Raw genomic sequence first — 24,844 nt, 5'->3', positions numbered from 1 at the left:
TGCAAAATGCATCCCTGATTTGGCCAAAATGCGTTTTTTACCTATACTTTATATAACCGCACTTTGTATGCCCTAACTATTTTTGGCGCGACAAATTACACTTTTTTTGTTAAATTTGTTAAAATTCTCAGAGGTATTTTAGGGAATTAAAATATTTTATTATAATTATATTATTATTTAATATTTTTGACCCTCGAAATGATACTTTTCAAAAAATTTTAAAGAACGGAGTTGTAGAGAACGAAAAAATCTTTTCAAAATAATAACATTAAAAAATTATCAAAAATTTTACGAAGCCAAAATTAAATCAAATCTATACTTAATGAATTTATTAAAAAGAATTATAAAAAAGAATATTTCAGTTTTGAACCTTTTTATTTCAGGAAGATCTTTTCATTCCGTACAACTTTCATTCTTTAATTTTTTTCAACATGCATCATTTAGAGGGTTAAAAACCTTAAATAAAGATTTAAAAATAATTAAATATTTTAATTTCCTAAAATACCCCTGATAATTTTAACAAAATTAACGAAAATGGTGCAATTTGTCGCGCCAAAAATAGTTAGGGGATGCAAAGTGCAGTTATATAAAATATAGGTAAAAAACGCATTTGGGTCAAATCAGGGGGATGCATTTTGCAAATAACTCTTTTTTAAATAAAATAAATTTAAATTTTCAACATAACAACTTACAATACATGAAACAATAAAAAAGGAAATATATAATTTTTTTTCAAGATGGGGGAAAATTAAGTTTTTTGATAATGGAAAAAACAAGAAATGAGATTCAGAAAACAGAGAATGTGTTTTGTTCCATATTAAAAATAAATAAAAGGGGTGTTGGTTTTTGGGAAATCTATTAAGTGGGCTTATTAATTTATAAGCCCGTAACAACTTATCGATGAGTGTTTGTCTACCCAACTTATAAGTTGAATTTACAACTTATAAGCTGATAAGTTGAATGTTAGCAATGATGTACTTTTTCTCAACTTATTTTGATTTTTTTTTTGTTTACTAACTTTAGTTTTTAAAAATATTTTTTTAAATGTTAACCTAACTTAAAATTCAAAAATTAAGATAATTATATTTAAAAATTATTTATTTTAGTTTATTTAAATAAAACAAATTCTGACTTATAAGTTAAATTAGTCAAACACTTATATAACTTATAAACAGTGTCACTTATTCGATTTAAGTCATAAGTTACTTATTTTAAAGATTTCCCAAACGGACACATAGTTTCACGGGTAATTCCGCCTCTTCTCGGTGCTCATCACATTTGACTTATCAACGTTAAGGGCTAATAAAGCCATTTCATTTTTGTTGCCAACACTCTGAAATTGCATTTGGGCTCAAAGCCCATTTGCACTAACATGCACAGAGTCCCAACTATTTCCTTCGCAACCTTTTCCGAACCTTTTCTTCCACTCATTTCCTACCCCGCTCATCTAAAATACAGCATTAGGGCCAATTGTAAATAACTCTGTAATAATATATAAAAGATGAGATCTATATAAAGAACACTAGTCCAGGACTTGAGAATTCCTCCTTGTTTCACGATGGTTTGGTCAAATCGTTTTGCATCCGAAGAACCATTCAGTGACTCTGAATCTGTTGATGATACAGATCAAGCAATCCCAGATGATGAATATGATGAATCCGATCAAGTTCCATCTGCACCTCTTATGTCTTTGTCGCCTTCAGATCATCTGTATCGACAATTTGACTATGACATCTCAGAAAATGCACACATGTGCTCCAAAATATTACAAGAAATGGGAAAAACTGCAGAGATAGATCATGCTGATGTGGAAATGTCGTTCATTACAAACCAGAATCAGTACAACGTGGCTGCTGACATAGGTATGGTAATACATACTTGCATATTGTACTACAGAAACACACGCAACCGAACTTCAGATCCAGGCAACTAGGCTTGCCTGATCTTTCTAGAGGCTTCCTCAGATAGAATAATTAAATGCTCAAGCAGTGAATATTCTGATTCATGGTTGTTTTTGAATAAAATCATAAAACCTTTATAACTACTGTGTTACATTTACCCACTAATTTCACTAATTTAACCTTGTGCCACCAGCAAGCTGTGCTTATACTATTGACCTCGTTCACATAAAAAGGAATAAAAATATTAATCGAGAAAAACTGTTAGGAAACCTAGTGATATCAGTAACTTATATGTGGCAAAACTCTGCATATTATTAGCAACATAGATTGATGTACTTTTCAAGAGATCTTTCTGAGAGAACCTTGTGCCACCAGCAAGCTGGCCTGAGCATTTGTTTGTTAAAATTTTCATATCTCTATACATCTTTATTTGCATTTGGGAATTTTTTGTTGATGTTTAAAGACTTTGTTACTGAAGTTGACTGCAATTTTGTTTTTGTTCTGCTAATTTTAATATTTTACTTGTTTCTTAATTGGTTTGGTTACATCATGGTGTCCACATCAGAGGCCGATCAGGATATACCACGCCCATTTTCTTCTTTAGAGTTACTCACCAGTGTCCACTCCAAGAATTTTAGTTACAGAACTGCAGATCAGGTCGCCGACACCACTCCCACAATGGTTGACGCTTGTGATATATATCTCAACTTCGGAAGTCCTATCCCAGAGGATGATCTCCTTGATTTGGATCAAGTAGTTAGGATGTTGTGATATATCATTACGTTAGATTTTTAAAATTTTTTTAACGGAAAACGTAAACTTTAAAAATTTGTAGTCGTATATTTCTGTTAACTGTTAAACTGCCAGACACATGAAATTAAGATAAACAACGAGAGTCTTTGGACATATTCTTTTCATCTCTCTGTTGAATTTTACTCAAATTAATACTGCAATTGCAGACCACCCAACTTTTATTTTACTTGTGAAGATAACGATTATTTTAGGATCAATTAAACAGATATAAAGATGAGAAAGGGGCACTCAAATTTGGTGATAAACCATAATAATCAAAGAAATACACGGCAAACACAGTACTTTTGTTAAAAAAAATTAAAAAATCTAACAGAGTGATATATACTAGTATTTTAGTGGTTTAAATGAGTCGCCGTGAAGATTGAGTAGCTACTTGATACATTTTAACGAGTTCGGTGGACAATTTGATATAAAACCCGTTATAAAAGAGTGTCTCCAATAACCTTTTTTTGACTTGGCTCTTAAATTGAAATTTGACTTGACTCTTAAATTGAAATTTGAGGATAAAGATATGTTGACCCAAGTCTTATATATAATATAAAAAATTAGCTCTTAGTAAATTTAGACATGAAAATGTATGTTTGTCTCCAACAATACATCTTAGACTTAATCTTTATAAAAAGTTTACTATTAAAAGTACATTGAATTAATTAAAATATAATCTAAAAGAGAGAGAAAGAGAAATAGTGGTCCCATAATATATTATAAAATAATGGTTAGATGATTCTTAAATAGATGGTGCTAGTTCTTAAAAATAAAGGGTGAATGGATGATTTTAGTGATTTAAGGAATCACTGAGAGATTGTTGGAGCATATTTTTGGTCCTCATTCCTTAAATTTCAACTTAAGAGCTTGGATAATTAGTCTGTTGGACTTGCTCTTAAATTCACTAAAAATCGCTTCTTCCCAACTTCCATTTAATAATAAATAATTAATTAAAAGTTCATATAAAGAGCATTGTTGGAGAATAACACACATTAACTCACTAGAAGCCAGTATTATATATTATATTCAGAGTAGAGATGAAGAGTTTCTTGGAGATGCTACAAGTGAGATAATTGGATAAAGATAGAATCCTATATTATTAGGCGAGGTTATGTGTAGAGATGCAGAAAAAGTCCATCGGGTTTTATCCGGGATTTAAAGAGCCCGGTTTTTTAATAAAAAGGATTGGCCCGGGCTTTTTTAAAAATCGGGTCGGGCCGGGCATTTTTGAAATAAGTGGTGCGAAAAGCAGCGCCGAAACTTGTTTGTGATGCAAGTTGCAATTGTTGAAATAAGTGTTACCAAACTGACAATACTTCAAAAACAAAGGGACCCACTATATAATAAACCCTATAACTATATGCTTCTCTCACTCACTCTCTCTCACACCCCTCTTCTCTCTCTATATATATAGTAAAATTTTATGTAGTTCACCTTTTTATTGGAGTTCTCGGAGCGCATATATGTTCTGCAAATAAGATATTTTCTAAAACGTGTTATCTTACAAAACATGTTTCACAAATAACATTAATTCAATAAAATCATGTAAATCTCATATATTTACAAATACAATATGTATGTTCTGCAACATGAACATTTATGTTCCGCAAACTAAGCATGTTTTGTAAAATAATATATTTCGCAATGTTCTGCTTGTAAAATGTATGCAATTTGCAAGATTTTTAATAAAATAAAGATGTTTGTGAAATATCATTCGAAAAATAATATGTTTTGCAATAATTTAAGCAATATTTTAGTTGCAGAACATATATGGACTCCGAGGATTCCAATGAAACAGTGTACTCCATAGAACCCCTCTCTCTCTATATATATATGTGTGTGTAGAAACTAAACTTTAAATATGAACTAAAAACTAATCCAAACCATTAGATCAATACAATCTAATGACCCCCCTAAAAGCACCGCACCCAACTAATCTGTACCCTCCCACACATAATCTCAACTTTTCCCTGCCGTTTTTAATTTGATTTTTCCCGTCAAATGGTAAGTTTTTTTTTAAATCCGACTTCACTGTATTTTTCTCCATCTCTCAACGATCAATTTTCATACCATATATTTTATATTTCGAAGTAATTTATAAAATAAATTATTTTATTTCTAGTTTCTATTCTAAAATTGGTTTCTATTAGACTAGCCCATATATATATAAAATTGTGCTCCAATGAGAATTTCTTAAAATGAGAACTGTGAGAACTAATGATTTTCATAGTTAAAATTGGTGATTTTACAAAATTTAAAATTTTTGTTTTGTATAAATTACCAATTCACCAAATTCGAAATTTCAACTTTTCAAAAAAATCACCATTTTCAACTATAGTAATCACCACTTCTCACGGTTCTCATTGAAGCGTGACCTTATATATATATATATATATATATATATATATTTCCTGTTAACGGTGCATAGCTTATATCTTTTTACTTGAAATTTTTAACATTCGTTTGGTTTTTATTTTGTGGAAATGTCTGTCAAACAATTTAGTTTTTTTTGTAAAATTGTGTGATTTTACCATTAACAAGAAATGAAGAAATGCAAGATGCTGCTCTAGATATAGAAGTGACGGTATATTTTTAAGCTTATCAGTATAGATTACATACTGTATATTTTTTAAGCTTACCATTACAGATTACATGTTGTAGCTTACATACAAGAGCACACATCTAACGGATCCTTCTAGAGAGAATTGCATATAAGATGTATCTATTTATTTTATAATAGAATTTAATAATCTAACTAGAGTTAATCTTATGAGTTGTTAATGACATAATATTCCTCTAGATAACATAATCTAGCGCCACTCCACCATTTGAACATTTTATTTCTATATCTATAACCTCCGCCCACAAGTTGGGGATGTGAAACAAGTTGCATACTCCTAACTTGGAAAAGAAATCATGTAATTGAGCAATTTCCAAAGACTTAGTGAATACATATCCAGGTTAAGATTTGGAAGCAACATGATGTGCAGTAATGACACATAGTTGAAGTTCTTCCCTCACAAGGTGACAATCAATATCTACGTGCTAAGTACGTTTACGGAACACCGGGATATATGCTATGTACAAAGCAGACTTGTTGTCACTGGTAAGATACATATGTGTAATATTAAAGTATCCAAAAGTCCTGAATAAACTGAGCAACCACAACATCTCACAACAAGTGTTTGCCATATATCTATATTATGCCTCAATAATTGAATGTAAAATTGTGTTTATTTCTTACATTATTAAGAAATGAGAAAAAAGTCAAATAAAACACAGATGCCAGTTAAATATTATATGATTTGCTGACACCCACCCTAATCAGAGTCACACCAATTGGATTGCTTATAATAATGTAATGATACGGTTTAATCCTCCGGTTATCGGAGTTTGTGAATTTTTGCGTTGGATTTAATTACTATGGTTTAATTATGAAATTTACTAGTTTTTGCGAATGATTTTGAGTAGTATAGTTTAATGATTATCATTGTTGTTTGTTTTGGTTGTTTGGTTGTGATTGGATTGGATTGGATTTGTGTATTGATTTGGTTTGGTATCCAGGGGCTGCAGAAAAACCTGCAATTTTTTTTAAAATCAGACCTTAAAACCGACCGACAATAGGCATAACCGACCACTTTTGATCATTACAAAACCCAGAAAACCGACCGTCAGGTGACATAACCGACCACCTTCTTCATAAAACCGACCGTCTTCTTTAAAAGGTGGTCGGATTTAGGACGGTCGGTTATGACATTTAAGTTAGCTTCTGAAATAAAACCGACCGATGTGCACACTTTGACCACGGTCGGTTATGAGTTCCAGTCAATATTTTAAAAATAGATATAACCGACCACCTGCGGTCGGTTATGATTCAGTGACGTGGCGACACGTGTGCACACGTGTTACCACGTGTACACAGTGACCCCACATTTTAGTAAAATGCCCAGGCACTTAACCGACCACTGTGTTGGTCGGTTATGAGGCTTAAACCCGACCAAAATCATAACCAACCAGGCTAAAACCGACCACCACCTGTGGTCGGTTATGACCCTTTTAACCGACCGTTTTGCCTCTTAACCGACCGTTTTTGACGGTCGGTTTGTCCTGTTTTCTTGTAGTACAAGCTGAAAGAATGGGTTGAAAGTTGGCATCCATGAAAATTCCTTAGCTAGGTGAGCTTTTAGATATCTAACAACCGTATAAACTGTATTCAAATGATTTAGTGTAGGTTTCAATAAAAATTGAGAGAAAACCTAAACTTAGTAAGCTAGATTATGCCTTGTCACGGTCAAGTATATGAGCCTACGAAAAAACTTTCTATATTGAAAATGATCAGAATTTGACAAAAAAAAACTATCATTATGAGATAAGTGATTGTGATCCATTGGAATGTTTGAAGACTTGGAGTTAGTCATACCAGTATCAAGTACAATATCCAAGATATATTTCCTTTGGTGCATATAGATGTTAGTGGAATACTTGGCAAGTGGTCCTATATCCTTAACCGTAAAAGCTTTAGCCATGAAAGTACATCTTGAATCAAATCAGAATTTGTTTTCGTAATCAATATGTCATAAATATAGACAAGTACTGTTATAAACTGTGAATTAACTTGAAAAGGAAATAAACTATAGTCTGCATGACACTGAAGAAACCCTTATTCTTTAATACTATGAAATAATTTAGTCCATATATGGACCTTTTCATTTGCAAACCCAAGTAGAAGCATGAGTAATATCATTTAAAGATGGAATAAAGGAAAGCAAAAAATAACAAGGTGGTACCCTTTTCACATCTTCATGTAGATCACCATGCATGAAGGAATTATTGACATCTAGTTGCTGAAGAACATCCTTGAGAAGCTGCAACAGCTACCAATAACCTTACAGTTGTCATCTTGGCAACTGAAGCAAATATCTCAAAATAATCAAGGTTATAGTTTTGTGTAGACCCCTTTGCCACCAAACTGGCCTTGTATTTGTCAATCGTGCCATTAAGATTATATTTAACCTTAAACAGCCACGTGCAGTCAATAATGTGCTTGTTTAAATGTTTGGGATCCAATTCCCAAGTGCCATTGGACTCCAAAACATGTATATTAGGTTTCATGGTTTCAAGCCAATTTGTGTTAATAGTAGCTTGTTTGTAAGTGAAAGAAATGTGAACAATAGCGGAGGCACAAAGAAATTTTTGATAGAAATGAGTAAATGTATTGTAAGACATATAATCTTGAATAGGATATTAACAAGTCATAGACATGTGCTTACCTCATATGACGCGGGTAGATGGAAAATGGTTGAATTTAGCAGCTAAATATATGTGTATAACTGGTCTAGTTGATGCTAATGGTGGAATACTAACAGCAAAAGGTTAAATTCATTCAAACTCATGCAAAGGAGAGTCAGGAAACATAGATTGTAAAGTGGGAGATGAGATGAAGACTTGAAGGAGTGAAATGGAAAAATATACTTAACAAAATGAATATCTCTCCAGACATAACATTTTTTAGTTTCAATATCCATGACTCTATAAACTTTTTTATAAATGGATAACCCAAAAATACACACTTTATACTCTTACACGCAAATTTATCAAGAAAAGAGTATAAGTTGAAAATATAGCATAAATAACCAAAGATTTTGATGGTAGAATAATTTGGAACCTTATAAAATAACACTTCATAAGGTGAGTTATATTGTAACACTAGATTGGGAAAAATATTTATTAAATGAGTGGTTGTTAAGACACAATTTCCCCTGAAAGAAATGGAAAGTTGTGCCTGAAATCTTAGAGATATAGCTACAGAGAGCATGTGTTGATGTTTCCTCTCAATAGTGCCATTTTGTTGAGGAGTATTAGCACAACTAAACTGTTGAAGAATGTTGAGTTGTGTGTAGAAAGATTTTAGATCATGATTAACAACTCACTGCCATTATCAGACCTGAGGATCTTGATTGTTTAATAAAGTTTATTGGTAACACAGACAACAAAATCCTTGATTTATTGAAACACTTGAATTTATAGAAGCACACATAAATATTCAAGTACATTTGTAATAGTCATCTACTATTGTCAAAAAACAAAAACAGTTTAGAAAGCAGATAGAGCCCCATACATCACATTGAACTATATTAAACATATAAGTATTTTTAACATCTCTTACAGGAAATGACAACCTAACTTGTTTAGTCTTATGACAAACAACACAAGGTGACTAGTGATAATGTATGGATAGAAAAGAGAAAAGCAGAGTTTTATTATAATATAACTTGTTCTCGATTACAACAAAAGATGTGGCTTATATAACCAACAACCAAACAATAATAAAAGAAAAAAAATCCTAAAAAGGAAACTTTTATAATAATGAAACTATATAATAATAATGATAATGATAATAATATATGTTAACATCCCCCTCAAACTCACAATGGTGAATCGAGAGTTTGTCAGAGTTTGTCAAACAAGAATTTGAGCCACGCAGTCAAACAAATCCAAAGTTACAATACTGGAAACAAAAGCATCCAAATGAAGCCAGAAATAGAGTTGCAAATCCAAAACAACCAAAAGCTTCCAACAGAATCCACAGCACAACAACATAAGAGAAAATAGAGCAATTCAAGTATATCCAGCCCGAAATCAGAGTTAATTAATTTAATTAATATAATGTAATTTTTATAGTAAAATATAGAGCTACAGATCAACACAGTCGTTTATGAACAAAACTTGGGATCGGCTTGTTTAAGTGAACCCGGCTCGGCTCGCTTCCTTAAATGAGCCGAGTTTGAACATGAAAATGAGCTCGAATGATTAAACGAGCTGAGCTGAGCTGAGCTTTTTTGTCTGTTCGGCTCCGCCTCGGACTCGGCTCATTTAACTCGCACTCAGCTCAAACTCGGTAATTCGACTTGGCTTGGATAATGTTTATATATATTATAAATAATAAATTATTATTAATCACTTAAATTTTTATTAGTATATTCTTTTTTCATTTTTTAATAATTTAGTAATTCTAGAATTTTTTTTATTTACCAAAATTTAACACTTAATTTGTTCGTAAGAAAACTATCAAATATTGTTATCATGATATATTCATCTCCAATTCTTTACATTTTCATAAACACCATTAAATAACTTGTAATTTACATAAATCAAATTTAAGTAAACATCAAAACATAAAAAAATTTCGACAACGACAGTTTAAAAAGTTATATACGATTTCTAAAGTTACGAATATCTCAATAATTTAAAATAAAATGATATAGATTAAGAAATAAATGTAAAATGTGTGTGTGTACATAATTGTAAGACAAGACTAGTATTTGATCTCGATACAACTTATAAAATTATAAAGAATAATTGGCACCTTGTAACCCATTTCTTTGGTCCCTTTTCCAATTCGGGTCTAGATTATGTTTTCTTACAAGTTTGGGCCTTTAACTTTCAATGTCAATTCATTTTGCACCCCTTGGGCCGTTTTTGATTTTTACATCAGGGGTAAAATTGGAAAAATTCTGGTTTCCAAGAACATCACGTCGGATTCTTCGATTTCTCAATCCAAACCTACAAATAAATACATGAATCGATTACAAATGACAAGCGAAAACTATCTATATATCAAATTTTATGAAAAATGCCTAGAAATCAAACCCCCAATTTGAAGTTAGAACCTTAAAATTGAGTTTAACTTTTATTTTTTACCTCCTTTAGTGACTTGGAGGCTAAATCTGTTAGGGCTTGATGAGAGCTTCGATTTGGTCACCAGAACTTGAGATTTTACCTCAATAACGTCTTCAAAATCGATTTTTGGTATTTGAAATTATGAGGTGTATTCTGTTATAAACTAAACTTGAATAATTTATTTACGATTTTACCCCTGGTCAAACTAACAATTTTAACAAAATTTTGTTCCCGGGTTGCAAAATAAAGTGAAATTCAAAATTAAAAATGCAACTCGTAAGGAAACATAATATAAATCTGAATCGAAAAAATGCTCAAAGAAATGAGTTACAAAGTGCCAAGTACTCAATTATAAATTATCCTTTAAGATTAGTCGATTGAAAAATATATGCATAATATTAGTGGACAACTCGACTCAGCTCAAGTTCGACTCATCTCGGTTGTTCATGTATAAACTCGTATTCCGCTCGAGCTCGGCTCATTTATAAATAGTATTGAATGTTTGAGCTAATTTTTATATTATATTTAAGGATTAAATTAAGAGGTTGTTTGACTTGCTCTTCAGCTCCAATGGCCACTCCATGACTCTATCTATTCTCGTAAGTTAAATTCTATCAAAATTATGACAAAAATCAACTCCAACACAATCGTAAACCCTTCTTAAAAATTGAAGAACTCTAAATCTTTTCTCATTATTAAGAAGCAAATATTGTCTCCTCAATGAATTTTATATTATATATAATGCAGAGCTGTTGTGAATTATGCTGGGAGATGTGCAGGTGAGAATAAAAAGAAATACGAGAAATTTTATAGGAAAGTTGTTTAGAGTGAGCCCAAATATAATGACTTAGAGCGTCTCCAACAGTCTTCTAGTTCACTCCTAAATATAATATAAATAATGTGACTTTTAGTAAGTTAGTACGTAGATTTCTCTGTCAAACTCCATCAAAATTCTTTATCTTGACTCCTAAACTATATAATATTCATATTTCTTATTAAACCATAACAAATATTTGAATTGAAACAAGTGTAAGTGAATATTTTATTAACAAAAATAGGTTAAGAGCTGTGTAGTGCCCTTTAAAATAAGGAAGAGAGAAAAGGCTCTTAAGGATTTAAGATCACTAGGAGTCTTATTAGAGCTATATATTTTGTCATACTCTTTAAATTTTGATTTAAGAAGTTGTCTAGGGAACCTATTGGAGGTGCTCTTAGGAGCCCATAAAGTATTAATTTTTATATGAAGCCTTGCAAGTTGCAAATTCTTATGCTCTTATACCAAACTAGCATAATAACCCGTGCGAGGCACGGGTCATTTTCTAGAGTTTTTTTTATGCATGCAAATATAATATTTTTAGTTATATTCTTATTTGTAAATGTTGTATAATATCTAACGTATTTATCTGTGTATCATTTTCATACAAGACATTACTAAATTACACAATGTTTCTAATATAGCTTATTAAGAAAACTATATGTATTCTTGTTTGTGTTGTATAATTGGATTTAATTAATGAATATAAACAGGGTAGTCAGTGTACGTTTAAAATGAAACAAATAAACTTAATATGTAAAATGTCGTTGGTATGTTTACAAAGAAAAAGTTAAAAACTAACATATATGTTGAATACAGAGTTGACCAAAAATTTTGAATTTCATTTAAATAAACTATATAACTGGTCTATATTATTACTGAGTTCTATACTAAATTACAGTTAACTTACTCAATTTAAAAAAATAAAAAATAAATAACTGAATTCAGAACTACTTGCAATCATAATATAAAATAATATAAAATTTACAACACTACTGTTAGTATAAAAGTCGATTTTAATGAAAAATGTTAGTTTTTGAAATTTAACGTATGTATGTTTGGAAAAATATTAGTTTTTTTACACTACTCTTAACAAAATAAGATTAAGTTATATTTGTCTATGTTAGCATGTTAATTATCGTATGTTACATTTCTTAGAAAATTACGATGGTTTCAATTATTTATATGTTAAATATCTGATTTATGTACATGTATAATCATTATTAATATCTAGTTAGGTAATTGATTACTTAAATAACATGTATTTATAATTATTCAAAAATTAAAATTATGTAATAAATAAATTGCAATAATTTATGTATGGTATTCACATTATCATTGACAAACAATCCATGTTTGTTTTTTACGCGACCGAGTATCAATCATGTAACATAAAAATAAATTATATATTGTAAGACTTATTATTGATGTTCATGTTTTTTTTCAAGAATTTGAAGGAAAAATTGTAATTATATTGTTATTTAAACTATTTTAAGTTTGTTTCATTACAACTCTAATATTTTTCATATAATAATTTGATAATATTGTATACTATTTTCCTAAACTTAAATATTTTTCAATTCGATAAAGTTTTATAAATATTAGTTGAACTGGTTAATTCCTTCAAATTATTAAACAATATATATTTTTTAAATAGTATAAAATGTATTGAATCAAATGCTACAATATAGTATAGATATAACTTTTATTTGAATAATTCAAAATATTAAAATAATTCAAATTATTAAAATAATTCAAAATATTTGTACAATATTATCTTTATCAATAAATATTGTTTATCTAAAAGAATTCTTTTTAAAATGCTAGTTTTTTTAAAGTGAAAAATGAAAAATAAATCGATTTAATATATCATCGTAGTTTTAACAAATCTCGTGAGATCTCATATCAAATTTCAAATATTTTTAAAATCGGGTCAAGTCCCAAAACACTATTGCACTATTAGTAAAGTTAGTAATTTTAATACAAATAATCAATTGACTTGATCCTATAAATACCTCAAACACATTAATTTATATTAATATAAGATATAAAAAAATTTCAAATTATTGGTAATATATTCTCGTCGAACTTGTAATTTAAATTTACTAAACGTAGAATGTGACAATGTTTTTCGGCTCGTCATGTAGTCAAATTTCGAGTATTTTTTGAATAATGAGCCAAATTCTGATTTCAAATTCAAAATAAACTAAAATTCATTGACTCATTATAATTTAAACTTATCTAAATATTTAATACCACTCTAGATTATTTATATATAGGCGATTCTATTTTCAATATTTTCTTTAAAAATTATATATATATATACATTTTAATTACTTTTTATAATAAAAATTTGCTAAAAATATATGAGATATATTTTCAAACTAAAAAATAATAATAAATAAAATAATAATCCATTTATGTATTATGCCTAAGTTTATATCTGGAATTCAGTTCTTTAAAATTAATTGTACAAATATTTAAGTAACTATCATTTTTTTTCGGAATTCAAGTAGTTATCTTTAAAGTTAAATAAAATATTCCCTTATCACACTTACATATTATATGTATGATAAAAAACACATATGACAATATGGTGTGGTGGTATGAGATTGTATAGAAGAATTAAGCAACCCCAGTCCGATTCCCACAAAACACAATTTTTATATAAATATTAAATATAAGGGTAGTTTAGTATTTTCAATGAGATTTTTTAATCTCAAAATATTATCCCCTTGTTATGCTATTATATATGGAAGAGATTACCAAATTCTTTATATTTCAAATTTGAGGGGTTATTTATTTTAAGTTCAATTAAATAAATTTTTAATATTTAAAATGGTGGAGATGCTCTCACTAATTTCAATTGTGAGTTGTCACGGGTATTAATGCGTTTACACTATTTCCGAAAGGAGTGACCAAACGTTAAGAGTAATGTTAACGTTTCACCGGTGTTTAATACTGTATTGTGATAGTTCTTGATTGCAGATAAACTGCCAGTCGGCCTGATAGAATGTATGTGTTAAATGTTCTTCCATGAAGTACAAAAACAAATGGCATTAATTAGATTATGTTATCTAATATCTAATGGGTATATATGTAATGCTGATTAGATTATGATATCTAACATCTAGGCTAAATGTTACTTCAGAATGGAAGCCGCGGAGAATGCATATTATATAAGTCTTAGAATTCTAATGATGTAGTAAGAAATATATTGACCATAATATTGGCATCTTCTATAGACCTGTGAGGGAGAGTTTTATTTTGCATGATGGGGTTTGTAGTATCCGGTGCATCTCTACTGATATATAGTATGTCTTAGTTGCTAAAATTTTTTGTCTTGACTTAAGCTTGTGCATGATTCTAAATATACTTTGCATACTTGTATTCCTAATTGTTTTGCTTGAAATTTCATAGATTGCATGTGTAAATATGGTTGAAATATCTGTGTGGTTGCTTTGCAGTGGATGAAATGCATGAAGAGCCACCTAGCTCTAGTAAAGAGAGTCTTAGCCAGCTTTTCGGAATACCACTAGATGAAGCAAGAAAGATCTATGGTGGTAATTGTTACATATTGTTGCATTTTTATCATAAGTTAAACACTCTTAAGATGTTTACACATAATATAGCTGCTTGACTTGTTCTGTATGTTCACTATTGTAGTTAGTCGAACTGAATTCAAAAAGATGTGTAGAGATGTTGGAATAAGTAGGTGGCAATATGGCAAGAGAAAGATAGGTAGCCACATGAATTCTTCAAAGCACAAGCGAAGAATAAACAAGGAGGAGCCAGGTCTTGAGTATGATCTACCTGTGCACGATCTACCTGTTATTAGTAATACGAGCCAGGTCTTGAGTATGATGGATATAAAGGTGATGCATAATGACCTTATAATAAGGTTCGAACTGCCTGATTTATCTGGAAAATCAGAGTTAGAAGACAATGTGATAAAGAGGCTGCATTTGGACAGAAATTGTTTCAGCATCAAGTATGAAGATGATGGTGGCCACTGGGTTTTAATTACTTGTGACGAGGACGTGCGCTATTGTATGAAAATGTCAAGATTATGGAAGAATACAACGATTACTATGATGGTTGACCCGATTCCTTGAAAGCAGATGGCACTCGTTTTTGCCCCTCCCAGAGACATATTTTTGGTTTGCTTACTGTCTTTTAATTAATAGCACTATATACAGATGCACTGATGCACATCTTGTACATCTTTAATTTTACAGACTTCGGCAGTATAGACCGCATGTGTGGGGTGTCTTAGCTAGAGCTATTCACGAACCGAGCCGAGTCGAGTTTTGATCGAACCGAGCCGAGCTTTAATTTTTTTTCTGACGAGCCGAGCCGAGCCGAGCTTTCTTAACGAACAAAAACCTGTGTTCGAGCTCGAGCTCGTTAACGAACGAGCCGAACACGAGCTTTTATCGAACAAAATCGAGTCGAGTCGAGTTGAATCGAGCCGAACACGAGCCGAACACGAGCTTTCTCCATCAAAACAAGCCGAGTCGAGCCGAGCCGAGCCGAGCCGAGTTTAATTAAAAAATTCTGGTCAAAACACCGGTTGACTGTTAAAATAACAAACCAAATACTTTTATTTTTTTCTAAAATTTTTGTCATATCACTAAAAAATATTGATCTTAACATCCGTACGGTTGGATCATTCATAAATATTTTTTAAAAAATCGAAACATTAATACGATACTAAACACTAATTACAAGTACAAGTCAAAATACCGGTTGACTGTTAAAATAACAAATCAAATACATTTATTTTTTTCTAAAACTTTTGTCATGTCAATAAAATATATAGATCTTAACATCCGTACGGTTGGATCATCTATAAATATTTTAAAAAAAAATCAAAACATGAATACGAGACTAAACACTAGTTACAAGTATTGTTAAAACAAGTGGTTGATTGTCAAAATAACAAACAAAATAAATTTATTTTTTTCTAAAATTTTTATCATGTCATTAAAATATATAGATATTAACATCCGTACGGTTGGATCATCTATAAATATTATTTAAAAAATCAAAACATTAATACGAGACTAAACACTAGTTACAAGTAAAGGTCAAAACACCGGTTGACTGTTAAAATAACAAACCAAATACATTTATTTTTTCTAAAACTTTTGTCATGTCACTAAAATATATAGATCTTAACATCCGTACGGTTGGATCATCTATAAATATTTTTAAAAAAAATCAAAACATGAATACGAGACTAAACACTAGTTACAAGTACTATTCAAATCACTTGTTAATTATTAAAATATCAAATTAAAAAATTAATTTTTAATATCTGAATTTTTTCAAATTACTAAAATATATATTTTGACATTCGTATAGTTCAATAATTTATAAATATTTATAAAAAATCTGAATAAAATTCATAATAATTAAATATATAAAAAATAAATTTTTTTTTTAATTTTTTTCGAGCCGAGCTCGAGCCGAGCCGAGCTCGAGCCGAGCTCGAGCCGAACATGCCAAAAGCTCGGCTCGAGCTCGTTTTTTTAACGAACACATTTTAGTGTTCGAGCTCGAGCTCGAGCCCTTAACGAACCGAGCCGAACCGAGCCCTTAACGAGCCGAGCTCGAGCTTGTTCGCGAACGACTCGGTTCGTGAACAGCTCTAGTCTTAGCCCAGAGCTACTTCAATGGTTGACGCAGTTAAAAAGAGTGTAAAGTTTACCACTTAATTAAAATATATAATTTATATTAATCTCTATTTTCAATGTTATTTATGTGTCCTTTTTAGCATGTAAATACCGTAACTAGCGTAAAAACCGTGCGAGGCACGGACCTTCATATATATTTAAATATTATCCCAAACGAATTTGTATTCATACAAAAATAATTTTTGAATACGATAAATGATTAATTTAACTTTTCACTAGATTGTCTTACTTCCTTTTATTTTCACATTACTATTAGAGCGGTATTAGATAACTTAAGTGTTGAAAGCTTATTTTATTTGGTAAAGTTCAATTTTAACTTATCCCGAGAATTTTGAGATTAGATATTTAATTTAAGCTGTATGTTAATAAAAATTCAAAACTATATCATTATAACAAAATTATTTGAAATTTGTTTGTAGGGATATGCATCGTGTCACTTCGGTGTCGGGGAGTACTATCCCGACCCCTAATCCCCGAACACACCTTGAATCCTAAACTGAAATTCTTTTCATTACCGACCCCCGCCGGAACGGGGATTTCCATGGGTATGCGGGTAATAATTAAAAATAATAATTTTGTATTTTAGTATATTTTTTAAATAAAAAATAGTCTACTAATTCGTAATATATAAAAATATTGATAATATCTCATATTTTTAATATCAAATCATATTAAAATTGAAATGTCAATGAATGACAAATTAAAAATACGTATTATATTATAATGTAAAAAATTGATCAATAAAATTATAGATTATTTCAAAATTATTATAATTTTTTATATACTATTTTTTATAAAAAATTATTTAATAAAATATATAAAAATATATATGCATACTCTCCATATATATATATACTAAGAGGATTTATAAATGTGAAGTGAGTGAAAATAATTGGAAATGAATACAAGGTGAGTGAAACAAATATGAGATGCTGGTATTTTTAAAATTTTATAATAAAATTACAAAAACTAAATGAAAAAGAGGCACCTAAATAGTATAAATCAATATTTTATTTACTTAAAAATTAAAATAATAAAAAAAGAATTTAATAAAAAGAGAGGATGTGGTTTATTTAATAAGAATTTTAAATTAAGTAAAAGATGTTATGTAACATAATGGTATTGATATGATTGTTTTTTTATCGTAGGGAACCCGCAGCCGCTACCCTTCGGATGGGCACTAGGTAAACCCCACAGGCTCACGCAATAGTCTGCAAATCGGGACATGCTCTGGTTCAGGAGGCATAATTGTAAATTCTTCTCCCGTGGGATTCGAACTTGTGACCAAGAGGATAATTATTCCATCTTTAACCAACCGAGCCAGCCTTGCGGGCTTGATATGAAATCTTTGAGTAGGAGGTTTGGGGTTTGATTCTTAGTAGATATAACAATATCCCTATTTTTAACAAAAATTGTGCGAGGATTCATATTTTTATAATTTTTAAACATAAATGGGTAAAGTTGTAATTTTACTGCCATTAAAATGATTCAATTTGCTCCAGTCCTCTTTTAATATATAGAAGGAGATATAATTATAAATTAAACTATGAAAACTAAAAAATAGAGTTACATAAATAATGTAAAGCAATATTTTATTTACTCAAAAGTTAAAATAATAGAAAAAAATTATAATAGAAGGAGATGATGTAATTTATCTAATAAAAAATCCTAAGAGGACTTGATGAGATATGCAACATGACATATGTAATTCAACAATAGAAGGCCAGGGGAGATGGTTGTCACAACTTCACCAAGTTGTCTAACCATGCATACTTAGCTCTATAGCTCGTGCAATACAAGCATACTCTAAATTGTGCTAATTGAAAATATTTTTGTCATAATTGTTGACTAAATATTTATGTTGTTACTTAATTTATTTTTATACATATGAGCACGAGTGATTGAGATATGTTTGCAATGGTACATTCGCGAGAAGTAATAAATTATGTTAGAATACATTTTTTGCCACTTCATAATTAAATGATATTTGTAATATGTTAATGCTTAGAAAGTAAAATAAATACAAGTGATTATGTATGCCTGATGTATATCAATCACTCTAAATATAAAATAATTATTAATTTATTTTTAATTATTTAATATGTTTATGTGTTAGAAATGTGATTGATGAGTCATACAATATAGGCAATTGACGTGAGTACTGTAAGTTTACTCACCGAATGACATATGATACTCTTCGTCTCAATAAACTTTCTATTTTGGGATGTCCCAACATATTGTTAAAATTTTCTAAAATAGTATATTATCTATATATTGTCTCCAAAATTTACCCCCGATTTCTTAATTTTTCTTCAACATAATTCATTTTATAATCTATGTATCTAACAACGATGTAAACAACCTATAAGATGGCGAGATTATATGATATATGTCATAGAATGATTAAAAGTGAAGTATAAATCGTACATATCTCTATAAATAATTAATTTTATTTTTTATTTCATTAAATTTAAAATTATATTTCTCCATTTCATTACGTTGGAGGACAAAGTTAGATTGATGACAAATAAGAATGTACGAGTATGTATGTATGTGTGTGTATGTCTTTGTATTAATTTATTTATATGTATATATTTATTGTATGTGTATGTATGTATGCACCTATTAATTATAAAAATATTTGATAATTTTTAATAAATGAATGACGATATGAATTACATATTATATAGATATTAATGTAGGGTATAATTTTCATAAAAATTAATTTGCTTAACAAACCCCCCTAACGATGTTAACAACCTATGAGAGGGCGGGAGTATATGATTGTTAGGGCGAAAACACGCGCTAATATTCACGCAAGTATACGCGTTCGTAAGTAGTATAAGATATAAATCAGATTCATTCCCACAGAGACTGGTTTAGGTTAAGTTCAATTTATGCACCTATGCAATGATGTATGGTTATCGCTCAATGCTAAGACAAATAACAAATTGGGTTTTTATTAAACTAAGAGATTATACTAAATAATATTAACTAAGAGAATTGAGGTTGAATTACTATATATGACAAACATGGGATCCTAACTTCATTAAATACTTCATTCAATAGCCTTATTGTTCTTAACCTTAGCATGTGATGGTGATGACACTAATCAGATAACACGAAACTAATAAACGCCAACTTTCGTTGCACGAATACCATTCTACCAGACATCCACAAAAGAGATAGAAGCTGAATAGGCACCAATTATATTGAGACTCTGTATGTCTATAGAATTTGACAACATAACGGTTTAAGCACAAGTTATCTATCTTGATTACATAGGGCAAGTAAAACGGTTAGAGTTACCCACTAATCATGCATACACATACATGAACCTATGCTAGCATGGCAAGTTCTAAACCTCTATATTCACTATCGCTTCAATAGAGATTAACACACTATCTTATATGTTAGCTACGCACATAAGATGAATAGGCACAACCAATACTAGGATATCAATCAATCACCACACACCAAGATATCAAAACAATTAACTATAGAAATCCATAAGTAAATCCGCTAGAACCCCATGACAACGATTAGCCCATGATTGAACTCATCGTCACCATGGGTTCCAATGAAAGCATGGTATAAAACAAGGTCTTAATAAACTGAATAATAATTAAAATACGAATAAACGAGATTTAGGTTCAACAAGAATGAAAACGAGCATCCAAAGTTACAACTAATTCAAAGAAACACAAGTTGAAAACAAGATCTTCTTTTTCGGAGTTGTTCTATGCTTCTAGGTCTTCTCCTTGGTATCCCAATCTTCCCGGATGATGAAAACCCTTTTTTTAAGTATATATACACCTCTAGTGGACCTGGACCCTTAAAATCGTCAAATTCCACTCAAAAAAGGCTTTTTCAGCGAAATCAGCGACCAGCTGCGCCCTGAGCGGGCGCTCAGCTCCTGGGCGGCCGCTCAGCTACTGACTGGGAAAATTTCTGATAAATCTTGTTTTGGCCATAACTTGAGTTCTACTCGTCAGAATTAGGCGATTCAACTGCCCACGCGAAGCTAACGAGATTCTCTACAACTTGACAATGGCCTTGGCTTCCAAATATGATCACTTTTTTTTATCATATTTCCTTTAAAAGCTCTTTTCTTCATTTAACTGATACCTGAAATGCAATAACACAAAAACACATCAAAATACCAACAACTTGAGTCCAAAACACCAATTTAAGATTGCAATAAAGCATTCCAAGTGGATATAAAATCCACTTATCACACCCCCAAACTTGAATCGATGCTTGTCCTCAAGCATAAACAGACTCAAAACTACAAAACAAACCTAATGCATGAATGCAACTACGTGAATGCAATTAAATGATAATGCAATCGATCCCCTCAGAATAACCATAACCAAATGAATAAGCCAATGCCTTTAAGAATGCAATGACTTTAATCAGAGCTCGAATAAATCCCACAAACCAACTCACAAACCAAAAACGTGTGTGTGTGGATGCTTAACATATATACTCTCGATACTAGATCAATAACCATAACTTATCTATCATCGAAACAATCAAAAGTTTATAAACAGAATAGACAATAAACGTATTATGACTCACAACACCTCCTTTCTACTAGAGTTATACAAGGATTCACACTATTATTGAACACATAGCAAAGATGCTTATTTGACCGTGCAATGAATGAGGTCCTAAAAGACTTATGCAATAATACCCATGTAGCGAGCGTTAGGTTAGCGGATCCCAGACTATAAAAGCCTTAGGTCACTAGGAACAAAGTCCCCTAGAACTTAATAACTCGAGTATTAAAGAGCTCACTCTTGATCAATTATGCATAAACACATATTTTTTTTTCTTTTTTTTTTCTTTTCTTTTTTCAACAATTTCTGAATGAGTGTGTTTCGCTCCATCTCATTCAACCCTAGACTACTCATAAAAATATGAGCCGGCTACTAGCCATTTGACGCCTAGCCTTACAAGAACTAGCAATGAAATCCAAGTTTTTCTCCAGATAAAAAAAATCAGTGTTTTTACGTCACTACGAGAATATCACAAATTCTAAATATAACCAAGTGATTAAATCTCAACAACAAACAAGTATGATCATGATCTATATCAAAAGCAACCCTATAAGACTTTGTGAAAATATTTGTTTCTGGCATGCAAATCAATTCATTAAGACTTAAACATCTCTCTATTCGTCATCATCACACTCAAATCAACATCAACTTATCAAATATCATAGTTCATCTTAAGGGATCATGCTAAATATGCATGCAAATGCAACTATATGAAATCACATAAAAACAAACAAATATGTCCTAAATGAACAAATCATGCAAAAATATGAATGAACTATAACTAAACATGCAACATGAATCTATATGAATCTATATGGACAAAAACACTACTAATCCTTACATTATCACCCCCAAACTTAAAATTTTCAGTGTCCTCATTGAAGGTAATAATAAGGATTTCAGGCATACCTAATTAGCGGGAGATTCACCCTCGTCGGGTGGAGGATCAGGTGGCCAATCAACCTCGCCACCAGTGTCTCGGAAAATAGTACCGAAAGCATGTGTCAAATCTTCAGCAAAATGATGGTGAATGTTGTGCATGGCCTCCATACGCCTAGTCACTTGCATGTACTGCTCATCACCAACACCAGTCCTATCAACTACCTGCTGCTCATGAGAAGAACCCTACGTAGGCACTAGAGGATCCGTTCGGCTACCCTCTTCATCATCAAAGATATATCCCAACCCCTTGTCAGGGGGTGCACCTAAGAATGAATAACTCAAGTGATCTGGTAGTGGGTGAAGCTCAAGTGTGGAAACATCTTCAATAGACGGCTCGAGACGGTCTTGAGAAAATTTTATCTCTGCTAACCCAAGAGAATCGAATGGCATATCTAACTTCCTCTTCCACGGAGGTGCATTCAAAACCTGCAGTTGCTCTACTTTAAAGCACTCCTCTTTAGCTGTGGGTAACTTTATTTCCTTGAACACATTAAAAGTGACCTTTTTATCGTAAACCTTAATCGAAAGCTCTCCTTTTTGCACATCGACCACAGTTCGGCCTGTAGCCAAGAATAGTCTTCCCAAAATAATGGGAATCTTCTTATCTTCCTCGAAATCAAAAATTACAAAGTTAGCAGGGAAGAAGAGTTTATCCACCTTGACCAAGACATCCTCCACTATACCTCGTGGATAAGCGATGGAACGGTCAGCTAGTTGCAATGACATGTATGTTGGTTTCGGATCAGGCAGACCAAGCTTCTTGAAGATAGATAAGGGCATCAGATTGATGCTAGCTCCTAAATCACATAAACACTTGTCGAACGACAAGTTTCCGATGGTGCAAGGAATAGTGAAGCTTCTAGGATCTTTAAGCTTCGGAGGCAACTTCTGTTGCAGCACAACACTGCATTCCTCCGTTAGAGCAACGGTCTCTAAGTCATCGAGCTTCACCTTCCGAGCGAGAATACCTTTTATAAACCTCGCATAGCTAGGCATCTGTTCAAGAGCTTCAGCGAAAGGTATGTTGATATGAAGTTTCTTCAACACCTCCAAAAACTTCTCAAACTGCTTATCCAGCTTTTTCTTTTGCAACCTCTTAGGAAAAGGAGGTGGAGGATAGATCTGTTTATCCCCTGTATTACCCTCAGGAGGAGTGTGTTCCACAGTAGTCTTCCTTGGTTCCACCTCTACTTTCTTCTGCACATCTTCTTCAGCCAAAACTTTAGATTCTGGAACTTGAGACTTTGCAGGCTCTTCGTCTTGCTAAATTTGAGGGCTTGCAACCTTTCCAGACCTTAAGGTGATGGCGTTCATCTATTCTTCAACTTCCCTCTTGCTTGGATTTGTTTCTGTATCACTAGGAAGCGTTCCTGGTGGTCGATTCAATAAGGCATTAGCAATTTGCCCTATTTGGTTCTCCAGAGTCTCGATAGAAACAACCTGGCTTTGGCATATAAGAGCCTGGTTTTTGCACATAAGCATCAACTCCTCCAATTCAGATTTTTCATTCGAAGATAGACCTGCAACATGAGTTTGTTGTTGAAGTTGGAGTTGTTGCTGAAAACCAGGAGGGTTGAACAGCTTATTTCCAAACTGCTGGAATGGCTGTTGCATCGCATTCTGATTGTTGTTCCAGCTGAAGTTAGGATGATTCCAGTTGTCAGGATGATAAGTGTCTGGAACTGGTTGCTGCGATCTCTGAAAGTTGCTCACAAACTGAGCTGAGTCACTAGATATAGCGCATTATTCCGTCGCATGCGGACCTGCACACAGCTCACAAACACTAATTATCTGTTTAACACCATAGTTAGCCAGTGAATCGATCTTCATAGACAACGCCTTTAATTGAGCAGTGATAGCCGTAGTTGTATCCACTTCAAGAACTCCTGCTACCTTGCCCTGTGGACATCTCTGGGTTGGATACTGATATTCATTAACAGCCATCAGTTCAATTAGATCATAAGCTTCCTTATAGGTCTTTGCCCATAATGCTCTGCCTGCTGCTGCATCGAGCATGGGTCTGGACTGTGCTCCCAACCCATTGTAAAAATAAGTGATGATCATCCAATTAGGCATTCCATGATGAGGACACTTCTTAAACATCTCCTTGTAGCGCTCCCAAGCTTCATATAAAGATTCTCCTGATTGCTACGCAAATTGAGTAAGAGCATTTCTGATTGTAGCTGTCTTCGCCATAGGGAAGAATTTAGTAAGAAACTTCTGAGCAAGATCTTCCCAAGTAGTAATCGAACCAGCTGGTAGAGAGTGTAACCAGCTCTTAGCCTTGTCCCTCAGAGAGAATGGGAACAGTCTCAGCTTCACAGCATCTTCAGAAACACCGTTGAACTTGAAGGTGTCGCAGATCTCAATGAAATCCCTAATGTGCATATTAGGATCTTCCGTTGGAGAACCCCCAAACTGGACTGAAGTCTGTACCCATTGAATTAT

General features: G+C 31.8%; 1 protein-coding gene, 1 long non-coding RNA gene and 1 other non-coding gene across 3 annotated transcripts; all 3 read left to right on the top strand.

Moving 5' to 3' along the window:
- Positions 1-1,321: 1,321 nt before the first annotated feature.
- LOC141721851 (uncharacterized) lies at positions 1,322-2,818 on the top strand. The gene is made up of 2 exons (XM_074524986.1): positions 1,322-1,862; positions 2,467-2,818. The coding sequence occupies exons 1-2, from the start codon at positions 1,559-1,561 to the stop codon at positions 2,670-2,672; spliced, it is 510 nt and encodes a 169-aa protein (XP_074381087.1). The 5' UTR covers positions 1,322-1,558; the 3' UTR covers positions 2,673-2,818.
- Positions 2,819-5,102: 2,284 nt separating this feature from the next.
- On the top strand, positions 5,103-15,634 carry LOC141721846 (uncharacterized). Its single transcript, XR_012574912.1, has 3 exons — positions 5,103-5,805; positions 14,661-14,756; positions 14,860-15,634. It is a non-coding gene; the product is annotated as an uncharacterized LOC141721846 (long non-coding RNA).
- Positions 15,635-24,470: 8,836 nt separating this feature from the next.
- Positions 24,471-24,577, top strand: LOC141682845 (small nucleolar RNA R71). The gene has a single exon (XR_012559976.1). It is a non-coding gene; the product is annotated as a small nucleolar RNA R71 (small nucleolar RNA).
- Positions 24,578-24,844: the final 267 nt, after the last annotated feature.

This window comes from Apium graveolens, chromosome 1 (assembly GCF_009905375.1).
Source record: "Apium graveolens cultivar Ventura chromosome 1, ASM990537v1, whole genome shotgun sequence".
Lineage (NCBI taxonomy): Eukaryota > Viridiplantae > Streptophyta > Magnoliopsida > Apiales > Apiaceae > Apium > Apium graveolens.
This window is presented reverse-complemented; position numbering and strand designations above follow the sequence as displayed.

What these genes read in the sequence shown, in the direction of transcription:
- LOC141721851 (XM_074524986.1), top strand. Translation starts at nt 1,559, where the DNA reads ATGGTTTGGTCAAATCGTTTTGCATCCGAAGAACCATTCAGTGACTCT. An exon ending in CAACGTGGCTGCTGACATAG is followed by an intron (nt 1,863 to 2,466) that starts GTATGGTAATAC and finishes TGTCCACATCAG; the next exon opens with AGGCCGATCAGGATATACCA.